This window comes from Eurosta solidaginis, chromosome 5, assembly GCF_040869045.1.
Source record: "Eurosta solidaginis isolate ZX-2024a chromosome 5, ASM4086904v1, whole genome shotgun sequence".
Classification (NCBI taxonomy): domain Eukaryota; kingdom Metazoa; phylum Arthropoda; class Insecta; order Diptera; family Tephritidae; genus Eurosta; species Eurosta solidaginis.
The window spans coordinates 44,407,586-44,429,414 of record NC_090323.1 but is presented as its reverse complement, the minus strand read 5'-3'; the positions used below and the strand labels follow the sequence as shown (position 1 = coordinate 44,429,414).

Sequence of the window (21,829 nt, the reverse complement as noted above, 5' to 3'; positions counted from 1 at the left end):
CTCATTGCAAAGAGATCCATATAACTCACATGTGCGGCTTTCGGACCATTCTGTAGTTTATGTTGCTTACGACGCTCCACTACCGATGGTGGTATGCCATTCGAGGCGCCACAAAAACTTTGCGAAGTATTCAATATACGACTGGTACTTTGATGATTTTGACTATTCGATGGCACTGGTGCAGGAAGTGTTGGTGGTGGACCTGGACGTGGATTGGCACCAGTTGAAGGACGGTACTGTAACAAAAAAGAGAGAGAGAGAAAATGAATGAGAGAGAGCGTACTTAAAATGTATTATTGCACACAAACCTTCTTCTGATTTCTGTACGTATCACCAAACATGCGCGTTGGCGATGATTCTTCAGCGCTATTATTGCGACGGCGATATGTCGAATCGCTTTCCATGGCAGGATCCATATGCGTTTCAGGCATATACTGATCCTGATAGTTGCGCATACAGCCATTACGTTCATACTGTACATTCTCATAACGATCGCTATTGCGATCACTGTGACGTTCACTCGAACGATATTTCTCACGCTCCAAACCGCTCCCCTCAGCATTAGTGTAAGCGATGGGAAACCAACCAAACATTTGTGTACGCAAATTTTCACCAAATTGCCAACCTTTAGCTTTATTGCCTACCAATGCAATACGATCGCCCTCTTCGAATGGTAGCTGATTCTCACCCGAAGGCATATAAGCGTAGAGCGCTTTTACAATTGGCCGTTGATCCCATTGGCCGTCATCGGTATGATCGGCTGCTGAAAGAGAAGAGGAAATCAAAGTAAATATTATTCAGAAGTTTCTACGTGCAATTTAGTGTATATCTACACATTTCGTTCATACTTACAATTCGTTACTGTTGTTAAATTGAAATCGGATTTAGCGCGTGGTAGCGAATTCTGCGCATAACACACATTGCTCTCATGCAATGTACGCATATCACCGTAGGGTGCATCGACGCTGCGTGATTTTTTCAATTGTGACGAACTGCCAGAGGCATGCATGTCTTCACCATCTCTGAGACGCTCCTTTGGGGTGCAATTAGCGCAAAAGCATGTATTGCAATGATATATGAAAGAAAAGCAAAATAATAAAAAACACAAATAAGCAAATGAAAGCAGCAATAACAATAACAACATGCATGTACGCAACCAAAATGTGCACTTATTATTTTCATTTGTTTTTTTTTTTTTTTTTTTTTGTATCAACTACACAACTCACCATCTTTTTACCACTGCTTCCATTGCTGTAGCTGCCGCCACCACCACCAACGCCCATCTCATACATAGCTGCCGCTGGTATCAATTCACGTGAGGATGCAATTTCTTGCCAATTTTCCAAATTGTTATCAATTACCGCTTTGCCATGACTGTGATAAGCCATCCAATGCTTTGCTATGGAACATTGACGTTCGAGTACGAAACCATATCGACGCCGCTCCTGTGTCATGGCCTATTAGTGGAGTTATTGAAATTTCAAAGGAAATATTAAAACATGCATTTTTTTGTTATAAGTATATAGCTATATGAAATACACCAAACCATATCAATTAGGGTGGTCCTTGTAAATCAAAAAACGACTTTTTCCAACCTCAACCCTTCAAACGTTGACAGGAACACCAAAAATAGCACATGTAAATTTAGTTAGGGTTGGAATAAAACTGAATTTTTTTTTAGAATTATAGGAAAAATATCATATTGGGCTTACTTTAAAGATATTTTACGTACATTTCAGAATGTGTATTAATATCTATAGTGTTTTTGAATTTTAGTACAGATATCAGGCTTAAATTATGGAAATTAGCCTAAAATGAACTTTTAACTATTATCAGCCCAATTCTAAACAAAAATTCCAGTTTTTTCCCTTCTCCCATTCCTCGTATTCTAAATAAAAATTCCTTGTGAGGTTTTTCACTTCTTCCTTTCCTTCTATTCTAAACAATGTTCGAAAAAGCGGAAACCGGTTATGGGAGAAAAGTAGGTATTATGAATGTAAGTCAGAGGGCGATTTATCTGCCATTACTGAGGAGTTTATTCACTTGTTAAATTAAAGGGAATGCATCTAAATAGTTAAAGGAAATTGGTTCTTTTAAGAAGGAACACTTGTTTGTACAAATTTGTGCTAAAATATGGACAATTTACCACAATATTATTTATTTTTAGTCGAAAAGTGTATCAAAATCAACGGAAGAGCTCTTGGCATACTTGATGCAGCCATCCAGAAATTGCGCAAGGATTTTTTAAGAAGGCTTAAATATATTTTGGCATATGACGAAAGACGAATTCAACTCGACTTGGCGGCCAGAAATTTGCTTTGCTGAATGGAAGCAGGCAACTCCGGCGGATTTGTGTTATCCCGCCGTCTTCTTCTTCTTATGCTCCTCTGTTGATGTTGCTGTGGCACCAATTCATTACTCATTTCAGTGAATACCACATGAAATGCAATACTGTGCATTGTTTATACTTTATTTCTTAATTTCAAACAAATTCGCAGCAATAATTAAACTTTTTCAATTGACAAAACAGTTGATTTCGAAAATTCGAAATTCCTTTCCCCAATTATTGTTCACCCTAGGAGAAAAGAATTGGAGGAATTTTTCCGCAGGAATAAAAAAATCCGCCAGAACAAAATACCGAGGGAATATTCAGAATTGGGCTGTATATTATCATTTTTAACAAATTTCTTATGGAAAATTTATTTTCTTTACAGCTAAAAAAAGTTCAGAACATTTCCAACAATTTTCATTCAGACAGTTTTTCTTTTTTCGAATTCGTTTTAGTAGAAAAAAAAATTCAAATAAAAAACCAATATTTTCAAGTAATATGCAAAAAAAATACAATTTTTATAATTTTAACGTAATTTATTTAAAAAAATTTTTTTTACTTAGAATTGATTATTAATTAATTACTAATTTTATGTAATTATACTAATTTTAATTGACCTAAAAAATTTATTATACTGATATGATTGATCTGAGTGACGATAATTTACTATCTGAGCCGGCATTCACAAGACATATTCCATACGATCACTTAGTACAATTCTTAGATTATGATGAGCCAACACTAGATGATCCTAATATTCCAATGCATATTCAAGGAACAGAAAGATGTATATAGTTGTTAACATCTGTTTCCAAACGTGTTATAGAAAAAAAATGTGAAGGTGTTATGGCTGTTACAGCAGAAATTCGTGAAAAACAACCACGAATGGAGAGAAAAAGGATTTTTTTTTTAAATAACATAACATTACATGTATTTTGAAAAATACATTAAAATGGTAATTTCTAAGTAAAAAAATAATTAAATTTTAAGTAAATTACATAAAAATTTTAAAAATTGTGTTTTTTTTTTTTGGCTTATTACTTGAAAATATAGGTTTTTTTTTTTTTTTGAAAATGTTCTTCTACTAAAACGCATTCGAAACTAGAAAAACTGTCTGAACGAAAGTTGTTGGAAATGTTCTGGACTTTGTTTAGCTGTAAAGAAAAAAAAATTTCCATAAGAAATTTGTTAAAAATGATAATATAGTAGTTAAAAGCAGGGATGCACCTTAACGTTAAGCTAATCGTTTATCAAAAAATTTCCACCGTTTTAAAGAAATTATCAAGATAAATTATATCTCGTTTTTAACCGAAACGAAAAGCTTTCTTTAACGTTAAAAACGTTAACAAAAACGTGATACTTTATGTTTGAATTGTGCTGGCAATGCTATAGCCATGGTGAAGCCGTAAGGTGGTAACAGCGAGCGGACATACACACACAAACTCCATGTTATTTGTTTGTGTAGTTCGTTGGTGGTAATGTCAAAAATACTCTGAGAAATGTTCGTACGGTCAAAATGCATGAGAAAAGTTGCCATCAGCTTGGCTAATGCTTTTACCTTTAATGACTCCGCCATCAGTCAGCTTTGCCAGCATAGTTTGAAATTAATAATCAACATAAACGATTTGATTTCGTTTTGATATGGCAGAAAACGAAACGAAATCATTTCGTTAATTTGACGTTCTTAACGTTAATAAACGAAACGAAATGACTTTGTTTCGTTTATTAACGTTAATTATCGTAACGAAATGATATCGGTTCGTTGGTTAAGCATGCCTGGTTAAAGGTTCATTTTAGGCTAATTTCTCATAATTTAAGCCTTATATCTATACTAAAATTCAAAAGCACTATAGAAATTAAAACAGATTCTGAAATGTACGTAAACTACCTTTAAAGTAAGCCCAATATGATATTTTTCCTATAATTCTATCAGAAGCTATGAAAATTTTTTGACCAAACCGTACATTCATATGGCAAAACGGGTGTATAACTTAATCCCGACTTACAAAATCCCGAAACACATAATCCCGACACGACCAAATACCGACATCTCATAATCCCGACACGACCACATCCCGACAACTCATAATCCCGGCACGACCAAATCCCGACAACTCATAATCCCGACACGACCAAATCCCGACAACATGTAAATTGGGGACTTTAACATTTTTTATATATTTTGTCAGTATTTTTGAATAAGCTGGATTCAGTTTTCACTCAGTGATAAAACGATGCCATAAAAAATACACATCTTCGATATTATTCTATTATTTTAGGCACCCCTTTTGCGTAGGCTACCTTCGGCCGCGGCTCATAAAAATAATCCTTAGCCGATCCAATCCGGCTACGCGATCCACAGTATATCTGCGTAGAACATTTTTCTGCATAGGCGGCCTTTGGCCGCGCTTATAAAAGATAACCCTGGGCTACGCCATGCCAAGTCCGGGTGTGTGGTATAACCGTGGCTACCGCCACGGTGATGTCCTTCTGCGTAGTACACCCTTCTGCGTAGGCGGCCTTCGGCCGCACTTTAAAAAAATAGCCCTTAGCCGAGTGAATAAAATTTAGAAATAATAATAATTTTATAATTTTCTTTTATTCTTCTAACAATTTTAACAAAAATTTGTTTAATAACGAAATTGTAGTAAATTTGTCTGGATTATGTGCTGTGGGGATTTTGAGTTGTCGGGATATTGTGTTCTCGGGATTTCGTTATGTCGGGATTTTGTTATGTCTGGATTGTGTCTTGTCGGGGTTTCTGAAAATTGTCAGGATTATGAGTTGTCGGGATTTTGAAAGTCGGGATTATGAGGTGCACCCTGGCCAAATATCTATTTTGCAAAAGTCGCGGACTCGAAATCGGACTTAGAGCTATGGTGTATTCAGCAATTTTTCTTATAATCATCTGTAGATAACGTTTTTTGCTCCTGATGAAAAAATCCATACATACAATTTGAACCGCTCTAATATATATGTATAAACTTGACCCTTAAACGCTGTGGACACCACTTAGCCGTTTCCAACGTGGATCAGAATTTATATGCGATACTTTTTATATCGCTTTTACCGGTGGAAGTGGTGACACTGGAAAAATTCGCTTCCTTGTTTTATAAGGACCACCCTAATAAACATAAAAGCGCTAATATGCCTCATTCGCTCTCGTGTAGTATGTGCAAATGTGGCGTGTACCGATTATTAACTAAATTATATACGATTTCACTCACATTTTTGTAGCTTTGTTCGCAGAATACGTCCAATTTCTTTTTTTGATCCTCAAGTACTTGTAGATTCTAAAAAGAATGATACATTTTACATATGTTTAAGACTTTGCTCTAAAAATTTCTTAAAACTAAATTTTCACTATAGGCAATGACTCTGCGAATCTGTTGGCAATGGGCAGGTGAAGAATAATCCTTTCGCAGCATCGGGTAATGCTTCGTGAAGAGTACCGTAAAAGTGAATTAAAAATCTAAAACGAACGTCGTGAAGTCTATTCGACAGACCTCTGTAGAAACCAGGCACAGTGATAAGTCTCCCGAAGATACTTTCCTGCTATACTAGGAGCAAAAAGACCTGTTCTGTGGCAGCCAAGGACCACAATGAACAGCGGATAATCTCCAGGTGATGACAATTGGGCGGCTGCATTGCGAGGTTTAAGGATGGCAGTCCGCCCACATTTTTAAGCTTCTAGTAATGTCTGCTTTTCACCTCCCTCGCTTGACGCCATCGCCCCCATATTTGAACGCTGTATACATTCAGATCGCCAAAGCAGTGGATTCCGGCTCACTGCCGGCTTACGACCGAATTCAGAGCTAAGGGCATTCACTTTTGCTTGCACAACTGCCAACTGCGTTACAAACTAAACGAATTATTTAAATTTCAATGATCCAATGGATTTTGTCCCGAAGAAGGGCTCAAATTAAGGTTAAATCTAAACAAGTATCTTCATATGGAAATAAATCCTTTACTTTAAGGCTGAAGAGTTTTTGGTGTTCTATAAAGGGAAAGTAACTTCATCAGGAACAACGGCTTCGCAAAAGTACGAATAACAGGAACGCTTAACAATGAACCCCTCTTATTAACCGTCCCTTAAAAGTACAGCCGAAATAATACCACATTTACAAAAACTATTCCGAGAGGTTGACTCCCGACTTATTTGTTTTCACCCGCTTCTGTTTACGACCGCTAAAATATTCAAATGTACCTAGAAAAAGTTCGTGGAGGTCACCTCATGTCCATCACGTGCAACGCCCAGAAACGCCGCTTACTTAATTCTAACATCGAAAGTAGTGGTATAGCATAAGAATGGCAGTACATTGGCTATGAACGATTTGACTTGACCTCAAGCAATCCTTTAGGTCATCTTAGCTCCGCTTCTTAGTGTTGAGTGGGTGTGATATCAGAGCAACGCATATCAAGTTTTGTTTCTCTAAGTTTTAAGGCACTATTTCCTTCCATGAAGAGCTCATGATCCTTAAAACCTTGTATATTTATTTTCGTAAATTAAAGATCCTACCCCGGAAGATGTGAAGGAGTTTGGCGAAAACCAGGGTGTTGAGTGAAGAAAACGATTGATTGCTTTTCTGGCACTAGCGCGCAATACACCGCACAAGCTTACCGGAATAATTAATAAAAACTTGGCTATTTTTAGTTAGCAAGTAAAGACGTGTTGAAGTTTTAAAGGTGTTTTAAAGGGTGATACTTTTATTGAATTGGTACAGTATTGAGATTCACAGTCTGTTGAGATTGTGACAGTTTACCTGCGATTCCCATCGTCACCGCAGGCTTAATTATCTGCGTTTATTAGCGGCCAATGCTAATTGATATCGCATCTCGCAACAAATCTTTTAGATTTTCTTGCAGAAGCAGCTCGTTAGCAACGATATGCGATATGCCAGTCAACTCAGATTTAGAATCTTAACACGGATATTAAAAGACTGGTGGAAAAACAAATGGGAGGCCTGCATTAGGTCCTTCAGCAGTGTGAAAAGTAAGGTCAGACGTGGCTTATATACCCTAATAGACAGACCGCAATGAAATTTGTCAATTTTCTTTAGCGGGGTTATAACTTCAGAGAGATAGGTATACCGGATTTTTTTTTTACTATGAAGTTTATCATGCGTCCCTCGTAGTATAGAATAAATCATAGATCCAAAAAGCGTTAGCTTAAAAAGTTGTAGTTAGGCGTTATTTACTGCAAGTAAAAAAATTATTGGGCGGAAACGATAGTAGCCATGGCTAAATTGATTGCGTCTTAAGTATATTAAAGTTTTTCCACCTATCATAGAACCGTCATTATTATATGCAAAGTGTATTATGAAATTTAAATTTTTTATGGACTCCTAAGCACATTACTTTATCTGCGCTTATGATATTGTAGCACATAAAATTATGTAGTTTTGCTAAATTTGAGAATGCATTATGCCCAACTGCAATTAAGATATGAGAATGCGTTTTACAAGATGAAGAAATAAGTGTGTCTCCTATATTCACCTGTAACGAAGTGAGTAAGAGTATACAGTCATACAAATCGCCAGTTTCACACTACAGATTTCATGACTGCCTCCGAACTGGTGGTACAATTTTACTAACAACAGCGCTTAAGTTACTGCATAAGCGGGAATTATTTCAAAACCACCTACGACTCAACTAGTTAAGAGCGTGTTAAAAAGGCTGACAAAAGGGGAACAAGTGCCATTTTGAAAGACATCGCAATGTTAAAAGCGTCAGTTGGAAGCTTTGAGAGTGGACAGAACAAGAACTGACACCGTCTCTTAATGAGATGGTTCTGCGCTAGTTCAGAGCTAGGGCGGTTCGCTTCGGGGGTATACGATATGATATTGTGGCGAATATTAGCATCACTATGATGCTAGTAAATAATCACAACAAAAAAAAAACCAAGCAGCCACAATTAAGTACATGGACACATTAAATCAAGCAGCCACATTTACATATATACAAGGCAACGAAGAATATTCCGCACACATAATCAGCGAAGCGAAGAGATTATTTCACACACACATATTTAGTCATCAGGGTGCCGCTATAAATTCAGAAAACAAAAATTCAGAGACATATTTTTCAGAAAACATTAGAACCCTTTTTTCAGAAAGACAAAATTCAGAGGCCAAAACTCAGAAGTCAAATCTCAGAAGTCAAATTTCAGAAGTCAAATTTCAGAAGTGAAAATTTAGAAGTCACAATTCAGAAAGTAATCAGACGACAGAAAAAATATAAAATTTTTCTCAAAATTCAGAAACGTTCATTTATTTGGAAGGAATTATGTATAAAGAAAATGTAGTAAAATCTAAAATATTAAATTGTGTGCAACAGCGAGCATTTGCGCAAAATTTAATGTTTTTTGTCTGTCTGATTACTTTCTGAGTTTTGACTTCTGAAATTTTACTTCTTACTTTTGACTTCTGAAATTTTACTTCTGAATATTGATTTTTGAATTTTTGTTTCTGAATTTTGTCTTCTGAATTTTGGCTTTCTGAAAAAAGGGTTCTGACTAATGTTTTCTGAAAAAATGTGTTTCCAAATTTTTGTTTTCAGAATTTATGGGGGATACCAGTCATCAGCTAAGAGCGGAAGTTGTTACTCACACATACACACGCATATATGTAGCTAAATAACGAAGTATGAGATACAACTGTTCCAGAAGGCATAATCGTGAAAAGTCTAGACCTTAGAAGAAATATGCCAACGAGGCAAGAGGGTGTATAAAAGCAGCGCAAACTGAGGAATAACGAATCAGTTCGATTTAAACACGCTAGTAGTGAAGTATAATTAAATATGTGAAGTACTACTCCCAAAGTAGTCTAAATAAAGACCATTTTGCAATACTGAATATTGGAGTTATTTATTCGACAGCTCTGCGATTCCAACGTTAGCAGATTGTACATAATTATCAGGAACTCCCGAAAATTCGTTACAACTTTATTATTTTAAACTCACCCTCAGCTCTTTCTCTGTATTCTCCGGACTGGATTTTTTCTTACGCTGCTTCTTCATTGTGGATACAGCTTTCTGGTAACTTTCCATGCGTACTTTGTGCTGTTGCAAGAATTTTTTCTGTTCATGTTGCACAACTTTTGTGTCCTTTTCCAGATTTGTTTCCAATGGCACCAATAAATCGACATAAAAAGCTTTTAACTACAGAAAAAAAATTTAAAAAGAAAATCAAGAATATAAGCATGCGTTTGAAATAACCAAATATGTAAAAACAAATGAAATTAAATTAAGGTGCAAAAAATAATTGAGATTTGCAACAGTTACTCACAATATTCATTTGTTGTTCTTGAATTTCTTTGTAAACGCTGACGACATTCATTAAAGCCGCACCTAAAGAAAAAAAAATAAATATAAAATATGATTAATATAAACAATTTAAAGAAATGATGGCGTATATGTAATATATTACACATATGTTTGAAAATAATTTGTTGGTATAGCAAGTCTTACATTCCATTACACATTTGTTTACGTAAATATTGAAGAACAGAACACCATTATTTGGCAAAATAGGTTTACAAGTGCGATATGTAGAAGCTGAATATCCAGAGGGCCAAGGTCTTTGGATACGGTGCGGGCAGGAGTACATAAACTCGAATAGTGCTAAAAGCCGTCAAAATTATGCTAAACTAAAAAAGACAGCTCACGTACCGGACTGAACAAGTTCAGCGGTGTACCAAGGCCACGGAAATCCATAATGATTAAACGCACCACTGACGCAACTGATAAGAGAAAGGAACGTAGAGGAAGCTATAATCAATGAGCAATATAAACGAAATACACCTGCTGGCTGGAAGATCGCAATGGAACCCCTGTACTTTGGCTACCGACTGGAAACATGGATTTTCATACTAGGAAAAAAGTGGAATTGTCCATGTCTTGGCTGCTACCTGACACTCACCGATAGCGTACTGGAATTTCAACAACAGTTCGATGATATCGAGCACGCGTCCCGAGGAATGGACAGAGTGATAATCATTGCAGCTGACTTTAACGAAGTAGTCATTGAGTGGGGAATGCAAAAAACTTACCCAAGAGGAAAACGTGCCAGACGCTTGGACCAAGCTACTGACGAAGTAGATTAATACAAGAAATTTTTGTTCCTTCTTAAAATTTGTACAGTTGTTATGTTAAAATTTCGAATATCAAAGTTCAACAAGATTATGGCTTTGTTTAAAGATATATTTTTATTTAATTTTGCTTCATATATATAAAGAAGTACTTAAGTTTTTTTTCTTCTTTTTATTATCAGTTTTTTGGCTGCATTGTCACAGTGACCAGAACTATTTGTAAGGTTTCATGTTTGGAGCTCTGTGCGTAGTTACATAAAAATCGATCACAAGATTCCAGAATTCTAAATAGACTTTATGATTCCTCTAACACTTTTTTATCTTAAATATTACAAACTAATAGAGATTAAAGCTTCATTCAAAACTTCAAGTCTCAGGATTATCGGGAAGTTCCTGAAAGCTTGAAAAAAATATTTTAAAAATTTGGACGATTTTTGGAATTTTCACGATGCCTGGATCACCTTGCGACAATTTTTTCCCCTCATGTTGCATCGTCGTGGGGTACTGAAGTATGTTCTTAGTTTCAAAATCTAGATCTACGTGAACTTACTCAAATAGCGGTCGCAAGAATCTACATGTCGTAAATGGACTTTTTAATATCTCCAAATATCTCGATCCCTGCTCCATCCCGGAAACTTTTTCATACTAAATATAACAAGGTATTAAAGCCCGAAACTATGTTCGAAGTTTCAAGTCAGTGGGTTATAGGGAAGTTCCTTAAAATTCGAAAGCAAAATTTCCAGGCTCGTGAGATTTTCCGAATTTTTAAGATCCCTGGACAACATAACAACTACAAATTTCCTACTTCTTGCATTGTCATCGGGTTTTAAAATATTGTAACGAATTTACTGCAAATGCTCTTATTTGCAATCTACTGCCAACGTTCGTATCGCTAAACTGTTGAATAAATAACTCCAATTTGTAATAATGCAAAATGGCCTTTATTAAAGTACTTCACAATAACAAACTGTGCAACGAATAGCTTGCTGAATAACCACACTGATTGATAGCTCAATGAAACTCCACTACTCAAAATAACACTGCTATTGCTCGCTAGATATCGTCTTAATCAAACTGCTTGACAACTCAAATCAAACTGAATTACTTCTTACTCGCCTGCATCGCTTTTATAGTTTACGCTGCATACTTCTAGGCTCTTCGATTTCCAGAAGTTACTAGTTGTTTCGGCTACAAAATCGCCAGCCACAACTACGTGCACAAATTACTGCTCTCTCTTGTGACAACTCAGATAAGGTATATGCATGTGTTTGTAGTTTACAGTCTCCCACACACACATAAGCGTATAAGTAAATTCATCGGTGTGTGACATCTCGCTGCCTTGTATGTAAATGTTGCTCGTCGGAATGTGTACATATGTGTAGACGCAATTATTGATTCGTTTATGTAGATACATAATGATTGAATTATTGATGTGCATTCACGTCACTGCTTAGATCGGCTTAGAGCTGGCAGCACTCCTTAGTTTTGCTAATATTCGTAACACTGCCCTCCACCTAAGTCTGATCGTCCCGATCAGACAAATCTCTCGATCTAAACGCTGCTAATCTCTCCAAATGAACCACTTTCATTTTGGTTCGTGGTTTGGTAGTGGTTTGTATGCGGTACACTACATCGTTGATCCGTTTTACAACTTTGTATGGGCCTTCCCAGTTACACTGCAATTTCGGGGACAAACCTTTTTTTCGTTGTGGGTTGTTTAACAGTACCAAATCTCCATTCCGGAAACCTTCCAAATTATTTTCCCTGTCGTACCTGTGTTCCATCTTACTACTCATTATTCTGGATCGTTCTCTCGCACTCTGTTGCTTGGCCAATGAAGAACTACTTTGTAGAGCTTGTTCTTGACGGATTGGCTTCACATACTCAGTATCGTTCCGACGTTTCCCAACAAAAGTGCGCGCTGGCTTGAAATCATCCTTGCATTCTTTCTGAAAAATTCTTTCAGTGAATTTAGTGCGTCCATTAGGGTTTGTTGATGCCGGTCTTTTCCTCGCAGGTACTTTTAATTTCGCTTTATTTGGCACATTCGATCCATCAACCTTTGCTCGATCTACTTTCCTTGACTTTCGTGGTCTCTGTCGAATCTCCTCGACCAGCACTCGCTTACTGCTGAACCCTTTTTCCAAACTGAAGTTAAGTGGCACATCTTGGTTCTCATAATGCATCACCCTTCTCTGCATATCGATCTTGATGTCATGGTCAACCAAGAAATCCACTCCCAATATAACTTCATCAACGATCTCCGCCACAACGAATTTGTGTAGAACCATGACCTTCCCAATTAGGACTTCACATATTACTTCTCCCTGAACTTGGTTATATTCGCCTGTGACCGTACGCAACCTCGCTCCAGGTAATGACTTTATTCCCCTGTAGACCAAATCAGATCGAATCAAGGAATGAGATGCCCCCGTATCTACAGTCAGTACACGCTCTTTACCATCCACATTCCCTCTGATGGTAAGATTGCTTGATTTCCTTCCAATCTGCGACACAGATATCACAGGACATTCAACAGCCGGGGCAAGTTTTCGTTCTTTACTTTCGACACGCTCTTGCTCATTTCCGCCAGCTTTGCGTTTACGGCCACCCATATTGTTGGAACTATTAGGACCAAGATCGCAATGACGTGCAATGTGACATGGGTTGCCGCACTTGAAACATGTAATAACTCCGGCATTCTTCTGTTGAGATCCCCTTAGTGCTTCCAAAATTGTGTCTACCCACTCCGGCCTTTCTACTTCCACACGATGAGCTTTGTATGCTGGTTTACTCAATAATGACGCCGTTTCCTGAGTCAATGCATGGGATACCGTTTCAGAAAATGTTTGCTTTGGGTTCGCGTATGTGGCTCGCTTCGTTTCGACGTCCCGTATGCCATTTATAAAGCTCTGAATCTTCACTCTTTCCGTGGATTCCACGGGTGCATCCGCATTTGCAAGATGAGCCAATCTTTCAATGTCCGAAGCAAACTCCTGCAAAGTCTCGTTAGCTTTTTGGTAGCGGTTTTGCAATTCTATTTGAAATATCTGTTTCCTGTGTTCGCTTCCGTATCGCCGTTCTACAGCAGCCATCAATGCGTCATAACTGTTCCGTTCGTACTCTGGAATAGTCTGTAAGATTTCCGCGGCAGGCCCTTTCAGTGCCACGAACAGAGCTGCAACTTTATCTTCAGCATTCCATTGGTTCACTGCTGCGGTCTTCTCAAACTGTAGCTTAAAGACCTGAAAAGGAACAGAACCGTCAAAGGATGGTGTCTTTACCTTTGGATTACTCGTTGAAACTGCTGGGCGATTTAGTTGCAACTGCTCGATACGTCCTCTCAAAGCATCCACCTCGGCCTCGATTTTTTCTTCAAACTGTAAAATTTTTGTATCTTGCGCCTCCAACTTCGAGGAAATTCGTCCTTCTTGCTCTTCCAGTTGAGCAGAGATCTGCGATGATATCTGTGCTGAAATTTGCGCCGACATTTCGGATATCCGTGTTTCTTGTGCTTCTATCTTCGATGTTATTTCTGACGACATTTCTGCAATATGTGTCTCCTGTGATTCCATCTTGGATGCCATATATGTTTTCTGTTCTTCCAGTTGAGTTTCCATCTTGGATGTTATACGTGTCTCCTGTGATTCCATCTTGGATGCCATATATGTTTTCTGTTCTTCCAGTTGAGTTTCCATCTTGGATGTTATACGTGTCTCCTGTGATTCCAGTTGAGATGCCATTGTCGATGTTTGAGCAGATATTGCAGCCAAAATCATGTTCAAGTCTGTGCTCGTAACTGTCTGCGTAACTGTCTCTTCCATTTTTGTTATTTCCTCGCCATCAAGATGAAAGTCATACTCTTCCACGTCAATTCCTTCTACTTCCATTGCCTCCCGTAGCCGTGCCTGAAGTTCAAGTTTAACGCCGCTTGTATTCAATCCACGGCTCTCCAACTCCCTCTTCAGTTGCTGGATCTTCAATTCACTGAACTTTGCCATGTCCTTGTTGTCCTCTGGAATTTATTCAACAATCCCACTTCTGACACCAATTGTAACGAATTTACTGCAAATGCTCTTATTTGCAATCTACTGCCAACGTTCGTATCGCTAAACTGTTGAATAAATAACTCCAATTTGTAATAATGCAAAATGGCCTTTATTAAAGTACTTCACAATAACAAACTGTGCAACGAATAGCTTGCTGAATAACCACACTGATTGATAGCTCAATGAAACTCCACTACTCAAAATAACACTGCTATTGCTCGCTAGATATCGTCTTAATCAAACTGCTTGACAACTCAAATCAAACTGAATTACTTCTTACTCGCCTGCATCGCTTTTATAGTTTACGCTGCATACTTCTAGGCTCTTCGATTTCCAGAAGTTACTAGTTGTTTCGGCTACAAAATCGCCAGCCACAACTACGTGCACAAATTATTGCTCTCTCTTGTGACAACTCAGATAAGGTATATGCATGTGTTTGTAGTTTACAGTCTCCCACACACACATAAGCGTATAAGTAAATTCATCGGTGTGTGACATCTCATCTCTCGCTGCCTTGTATGTAAATGCTGCTCGTCGGAATGTGTACATATGTGTAGACGCAATTATTGATTCGTTTATGTAGATACATAATGATTGAATTATTGATGTGCATTCACGTCACTGCTTAGATCGGCTTAGAGCTGGCAGCACTCCTTAGTTTTGCTAATATTCGTAACAATATATATTTCAAGAATTTAGCTCTACGGGGAGTTACTCAATTAGCGGTCCCACTTTTCGTAAGTGGACTTTCTAAAAATCACTAAATATCTTGATCCCTGTCCCATCGACAAAACTAAATATTGCAACCCAGTGGAGCTCAAATCTTTGTTAAAAATCCCAGATTGAGTTATCGGGAAGTTCCTTAAAACTCGAAAGAGAAATTCCCAACTTCATGGTTTTTTTTAGAATTTTCACGATCCCTGGAACACCTAGCAAAGTTTTTTTCCCCTCACGTTGAACTGTCGTCGGGTTCCAATGTGCTTAAAAATGTCAAATCAAAGTAAAATTTTCATTGTTATCGTTTCACTGACTTCTTTCTGTGCAATGGCAGAACTATACAAAGTGGCAGCACGGGGACAGCTGATTTGTTTTTAATATGATTTGATACATAAACTTCCGGCGCAATACGATTTGGACATTAGTCCATCGATTTATAAAAACAAAGTAACTGGAAGGTTAATTTTTGTCTGTAGGTATGTCACCGTCCTGCCATCTTGTATGGTTCCGCCAATTGCTGTACCAAGGCATTGTATGGAAAATAATCAGGAAGAAGCAATCAGCTGTTGAGATAACAACACCTGGTACAGAACTCGCCTTGAGTTTTAGTGTACAAATACTTTGACTTACTTTTTGTTTGCCTTAAGAGATTTTATAAATTTTGTTTTTCTATACTCACCAATATCGCTCGTCCCACTTTGTTGTGCATTCATTGCCAGTTTGGCTAATGCTTCATTGAAAAGACGTGACGCAGATGCAGCACCTGTGCGTGGTTATGGATTACGAAAATATAACAAACAAAAAAACATTTAGAAATTTAGCTGAAAATGTTTTTGCAGTAATGATGCAATAAATTTATTTTTATTGTCAACGTTTCACATTTGTGTATTTTTGTTAACTCACACATTCATACAATCATACATAGAATTTAATTATTTACTCACCATGTAATGCCTTTAAATATCCCTTGCCCGTGGAGATGAGTTGTCGTGCACCTGGGTTGAATTTTTCTAATATATTCTGTAATTTGAAAAAGAAAGAAAACGAGATTTAGTGACATACTGCCTGAAATTGTGTAGAGAATAGAAAATAGTTAGTACCTATTAATTAAAATTAATCATATTGAAATTCTATTTAACAAAATTGATGATTTTTTTTTTTTATCAATAACACATCACTTTACTGCAATTATTTATTATCAGGAATGTCTTGAAAGTAATATGACATTTTTATTTAAAATTAATGACTGCCTAATAAACGTTCTTTTTTACGAAAGCAATGCATTGACACCTACAACAGGGTGGGCGAAAATTAAGCTTCACTGTGATGTTAGTAAATAATCACAACAACAAGAAAACAAGTAGCCACACTTATGTAAATGCACACATTAAAGCAAGCAACCACACTTATGTACGAGGCAAGGAATAATATTCCACACACATAATCAGCGAAGCGAAGAGATTATTTCACATACACATATGTATGTAGTCAGCAGACAAGCTGTTACTCACACATACACACGCATATATCTAGAAGAAACATATAAACTACAGATATACATGTATATAGCTAAATAACCAATTATGAGAAACAACTGTTCCAGAAGGCATGTTCGTGAAGAGTCTAGACGTTGTGAGAAATAGGTGAACGAGAAGCGAGCGATAACCAATCATTTTGATTTAAACACGCTATTAGTGAAGTATAATTATAAAGTACTACTCCCAAAGTAGTCAAAATAAAGACAATTTTGCAATACTTTTTAAAACAAATACAAAACTACTCTCTACTTCAGGCCGAAGATACTGAGAGCGTTTATGGCGACGCCTACCACACCATAGGCCCTGAACTTATATATAGATATTAAGGTTGCTTCCCAAATTTTGCATTGGGATCTACCTTTACAGAATTTCAAATTTTTTTAATAGCACGGTTTATTTTTTGTTGTCTTACGTCGTAGACCCAGCTAACGCTTTGTGTGAAAAATGTGCATACCCAGTCTGACCCAGCAAGCAGTGTTTCCGATTAGTTCAGGCTATTAGTTTGGCTACAGAAGAAAACAGTTGATTATTTTATTTTACAATGCTGAAACAATTATGAAATTTATTTTGACTCAGAAACTGTGAATCTTCTATAGTTTTGGTGCATGTATCCGAATACACAACGAGGCATAGTACCTCGTGGAAGTTTGAGCGCAGACGATATGACCATAGTAGTATAGCGTCATCAATTACAGGACGAACAGACTAGCTGATTCCGTATCTGCGCTTCGAGGGGGGTTCTTAAGGTCACAATAGAGGTGGACATTTGGCACAAGGGTGCTCACATGTGTACACGGATGGTTCCAAAGTAGTGGAAGAAGTAGGGTATGCGGTATACTATGCTGATCCGGAAAAAACAAATCCTACAAGCTGCCAGATCTCTGTACCGTTTTACAAGCGAAAGTATTAGCAGAAACCAAAGCAGTAGAAACACTGGAACAGAATAGGATAAACTGCAGCCGTGTTAACTTTTATGTTGACAGCCAAACAGCATTTAAGGTAATAATCTCGAATAGCACAGCATCTAGAAGTTTGTTATAGTGTGAGCAGTATCTGGAAAGAATCGGTATAGGGAGAAACATACATCTATATTGGGTGCCAGGGCATATGGGAATAGATAGGAATGAAAAAGCAGATGAACTAGCTAAAAAGGGCGCATCCCTTGAAGCTTGCTGCGTGAGGTCCCAATTCGAGTGGTCGAGATTAAGAGAGGTGCACATGATCGAACAAGCGGGAAATGCTTGGGTACAAGCGCGGGCTGCAAAGTGTCGAAAATTATGTGTAGTTCTTACAACCTTAGACTAACAAAATTGCTTCTATCATTAAAAAAAGAAGACTGTACACTCATAATGAGTACTCTGACTGGACACTGCCTTCTGGCGTCACATGCTTTTAAATTGGGCTTGGTCAGTGATGGCAGATGTAGGAAGTGCGTGTTGGAGAAAGAAACGATCGAACACGTCTTGTGCTCGTGCCCTGCGCTACCCAGCTGTCAGATCTTGAAGCAGAAAGTGACTTAAGTCCTATAAAACTTATAGTATTTGCTAAGAAGACAGCGTTATTTTATAATATAACACCTGGAGTTTGATAGGATTTTTCAGTTTGGTCGTTAAAATAAACTTCTGGTAACGCTACAAACTCATTCCGTTTATGTGAGGTCCTCATGGACAGACCAGTTCAACTTAACCTTCGCTGTACACACATACCAAAAATGAAGAATTTTTGCGTTTAAATTCGAAGTTCTGCTGGCGTTGTGCACCTCTGCTTTAAACTCTCACACAGTTCCCAAAACAGCTCTTAAAATACTAATTTATGTTTGTATATATGTGCATAATTAGTCGTTGTTTTTAAATTCTTTCTTGATTCCATATTTATTTTCTTCACTGATCACATCATTTACTATGCAAATGCATTTTGTATACTTGAAACTCATTAGTATGATTAGATTTAATTGCTTTGCAGTTGCGCATGCGCACGTTGCGTTGCTTCAAATACACTTGTGCTTGTTTTTCTGTCATCTCACCACGGCATGATATGTGGTATTTGTGTCATATGGAAATGTTTAAATAATTTACATATGCACATAAGACATATCAAGAGAAAAAGGAGATAAACTAATTAATAAAGTGGTCTTAAATGTTTAATTTCATCAGAGAGTGCTGCAAAGTTTATCTTATGATAGTTCGTAAAAAAAAAAACCCAAAAAGAAGATTACTTACAATAGAAAGTTAGGGTCGACAGGTACATAAACCAGAATGTTGGTATATATCTCTATGTTACTTAAATCCAAACGTGAGGTATTAACTTACATATGATTTACGCGCGTTTTAAAACAACAAATACCTATTTGTATTAAGAGGGATATCAATTAATAATTTTAATTACTTTTTCATTTATTAGAATTTTATATTGTGTGGCGGTTCATAAAAAAGCAATTTGAAAAGTTTTTACACATTATTTGACACTGAATTATTTACTACACACAATTTTTTTTAATTAATTGGCATCATAACAAGTAAGGGTATCTGTGTTCGGGCGTAATCGAGCATTATATAATCCGCGTGAGTTTCAATTGTACAGTTAATTTCAGATAAATAACTTTTTCGAATTTTGTTACTATTTATTTATGAGGCTCTAGAAATATTGTGTAATGCTTGATCGAAATATGGGCGTGGCACCGCCCATTTAAAAAAATTCCTAATTTCCTCCTACAACAAAACTTGGTAAGTGAAATATCATTTAAAAAGGGCTATTTTTCGCTAAAACGTAGCTTATTATTCTAGTCTACGCCCCCTTTTAAACATTCTGTATACATAAAAGTGAGCGTGGCTTTTAAACAATACCGTACATTTTTATTTCCTTTATATTAAGTCGGTTGAATGTTTTTCCGCATTTTCAATACAAATCTTGCAATGATTTTTAAGTAACTCCTCATTGAGCTAAAAACGTGAAACTTCAAAGATAGGTTAAGACACCGTGACAAAGGAACAAAAGGAAAAAAAATTCCGTAGTGTGGCCCACGGTTCAAAATAATTATATAAGGATTTGGAAATTTGGAATTTTGAGATCGGTTTTAAGTAACTTCTTGGTGAGCTAGAGACTTGAAATTTCAAACTTAATTCAGAGGCCGATGACAATATAAAACGCATAACAAAAAGTTTCGCTAGGGGGCGCACAGATTGAGAAAATCATAAGGAAGGGAGGGAATCTTGCGATCTATTTTTAAGTAATTTCTCATTGAACTACAAACGTATAAATTTACAGATAGGTTAAGACACCGTAACAAAGGAACAAAAGGAGAAAAAATTCCGTAAGTGGTTCTCGGATCCAAATATTTAGATGAGAGTTTGAAAAATTTTTTTATAGAATTTTTATATAGATTTTTAAGAAGATTCTCCTTGAGATCCAAACATGAAACTTCACAGAGACACTAAGGCAATGCAACCAATGTAGATAAAAATTCCGTTAGGTGGCGCAAGGTTCGAAATAATTAGATAAGAATTTGGAAATTTGCAGTTTTGAGATTGGTTTTTAAGTAACTTCTCGGTCAGCTAGATATTTGAAATTTCAAAATTAATTCAGAGGCCGCTGACAGTATAAAATATATAACAAAAAGTTTCGCTAAGGGCGCACGGATTGAGATATTTAGAAAAATCGTACGGAACGGAGCGAATCTTACGTTCGATTATTATACTGTGTTGGGCCTGCGCAGCTCACAAAATGGGTAAAAGGGTGTACGGTGGATAACGCAGTGGTGAATTTTTCGTCAAAAGCCAGGTCTACGTGACATTGGGCCGAGTAAACTCTTTGAATGGTTTTCGTATTTCTCATAACTATTTTTAAAATTTCTATGTAAAAATTTTAATGGCAAAGTTCAGCAAGAATATGTCTCTATATAAGGACACATTTTTCGCTGATATTTGTTCATTTATATAAAGGAAATGCTTAAAACGATTGTATTTTCTCTTTAATAAATATAATAGTTTTTTTGCTGTAAGGAAAATATGTTTTCTCAATTTTATTACGATATGCTAATTTTTCTTAGAGTTATGGCTCCCGAAATATATAAAACTGCTTAGTCAAAAATGGGGCAATGCCACGTTCATTTTCAAAATTTTAGTATTTTCTAACTTTTTGTTAAAATTCCATTTAGAAAGTAAAACAACATTAATATTAAGCTCTTTTTCGCAAAGGTACGGCTCATTATATTCGTCTATGACACTTTTGAAAGTCTTTTATATAAAAGTGGGCGTGGTCCTTAACCGATTTCGTTAATTTTTCTTCGAAGCATTCTTTATAGTAAAGGCAACCTCTGTCGTATTTTGTTATGAGAGGTTTAACGGGTTTTGATTTATGACTAATAATATTTGTAAAATTTATTTTTCACAAGTGGGCGGTGCCGCGCCCATTTTCAAAATTTTTTATCAAGACTCTCTATATCAGTACACACATCAAATTTCCACATTCCAGGTGAATTTCATACGTGGAAGTCTATATTCTCCCGATTCGTTTATGCCGTTACGATCTACCAGTTATGTTACCAAAGTAAATTTATCCTGTGTGCAAAGCACGCTGAATGTAAAAAGATTAGTGGGTATAAATAAATGCACAATATGTTAATCTCACTTCAAAACCACCCCATAAGCTACTAACTTAATGCAGTCAACGATTAAAATAGTTAGTACTTATACACATCATTTTATCTTTTACTTTTTTCATAAATAATCAGAAAGATATTGAGATATGTCAAGCACGCCCATCACGTCGTGACTTTCAATAACAATTATGACTATTGTAAATATTTAATAGAAATATTGTGTTAATCAGCTTACGAAACGAGTAATTTAAAAAGCATTTAAGTAATCATAAATGGCACTCATTGTCATGTGAAAAATTTCTCACACCTTCACTGATATAATAGCGAATTATCTATATTTATATTCAGACCACATTACAGCTGTCTTTTATAAAGCTAAAATATCAAGACTATGTAGTAGTATACTATTTTCAATATCAGGGAAGCATTAAATTGCTGACTACACCATTTCCAGTTTTCCAGTATCGGTGTCCGGAGTGTCGTCGATCAACCGGCATAGGGACCGTTAAACA

The 21,829-nt window shown here is 36.6% G+C and overlaps 1 protein-coding gene across 20 annotated transcripts in view; it reads right to left on the bottom strand.

The window, feature by feature from the left end:
* IRSp53 (Insulin receptor substrate 53 kDa) overlaps positions 1 to 21,829 on the bottom strand; it is a 221,598-nt gene that overhangs the window by 10,806 nt on the left and 188,963 nt on the right. For all 20 annotated transcript variants that reach the window (XM_067756740.1, XM_067756742.1, XM_067756755.1 and 17 more), the window contains 9 exons: positions 16,127 to 16,202; positions 15,862 to 15,945; positions 9,615 to 9,676; positions 9,290 to 9,487; positions 5,557 to 5,622; positions 1,227 to 1,457; positions 853 to 1,033; positions 309 to 763; positions 30 to 236 (listed from right to left, as the gene is read on the bottom strand). In XM_067756740.1, coding sequence (XP_067612841.1) covers positions 30 to 236; positions 309 to 763; positions 853 to 1,033; positions 1,227 to 1,457; positions 5,557 to 5,622; positions 9,290 to 9,487; positions 9,615 to 9,676; positions 15,862 to 15,945; positions 16,127 to 16,202 — 1,560 coding nt within the window. The remainder of the gene's footprint in view (positions 1 to 29; positions 237 to 308; positions 764 to 852; positions 1,034 to 1,226; positions 1,458 to 5,556; positions 5,623 to 9,289; positions 9,488 to 9,614; positions 9,677 to 15,861; positions 15,946 to 16,126; positions 16,203 to 21,829) is intronic.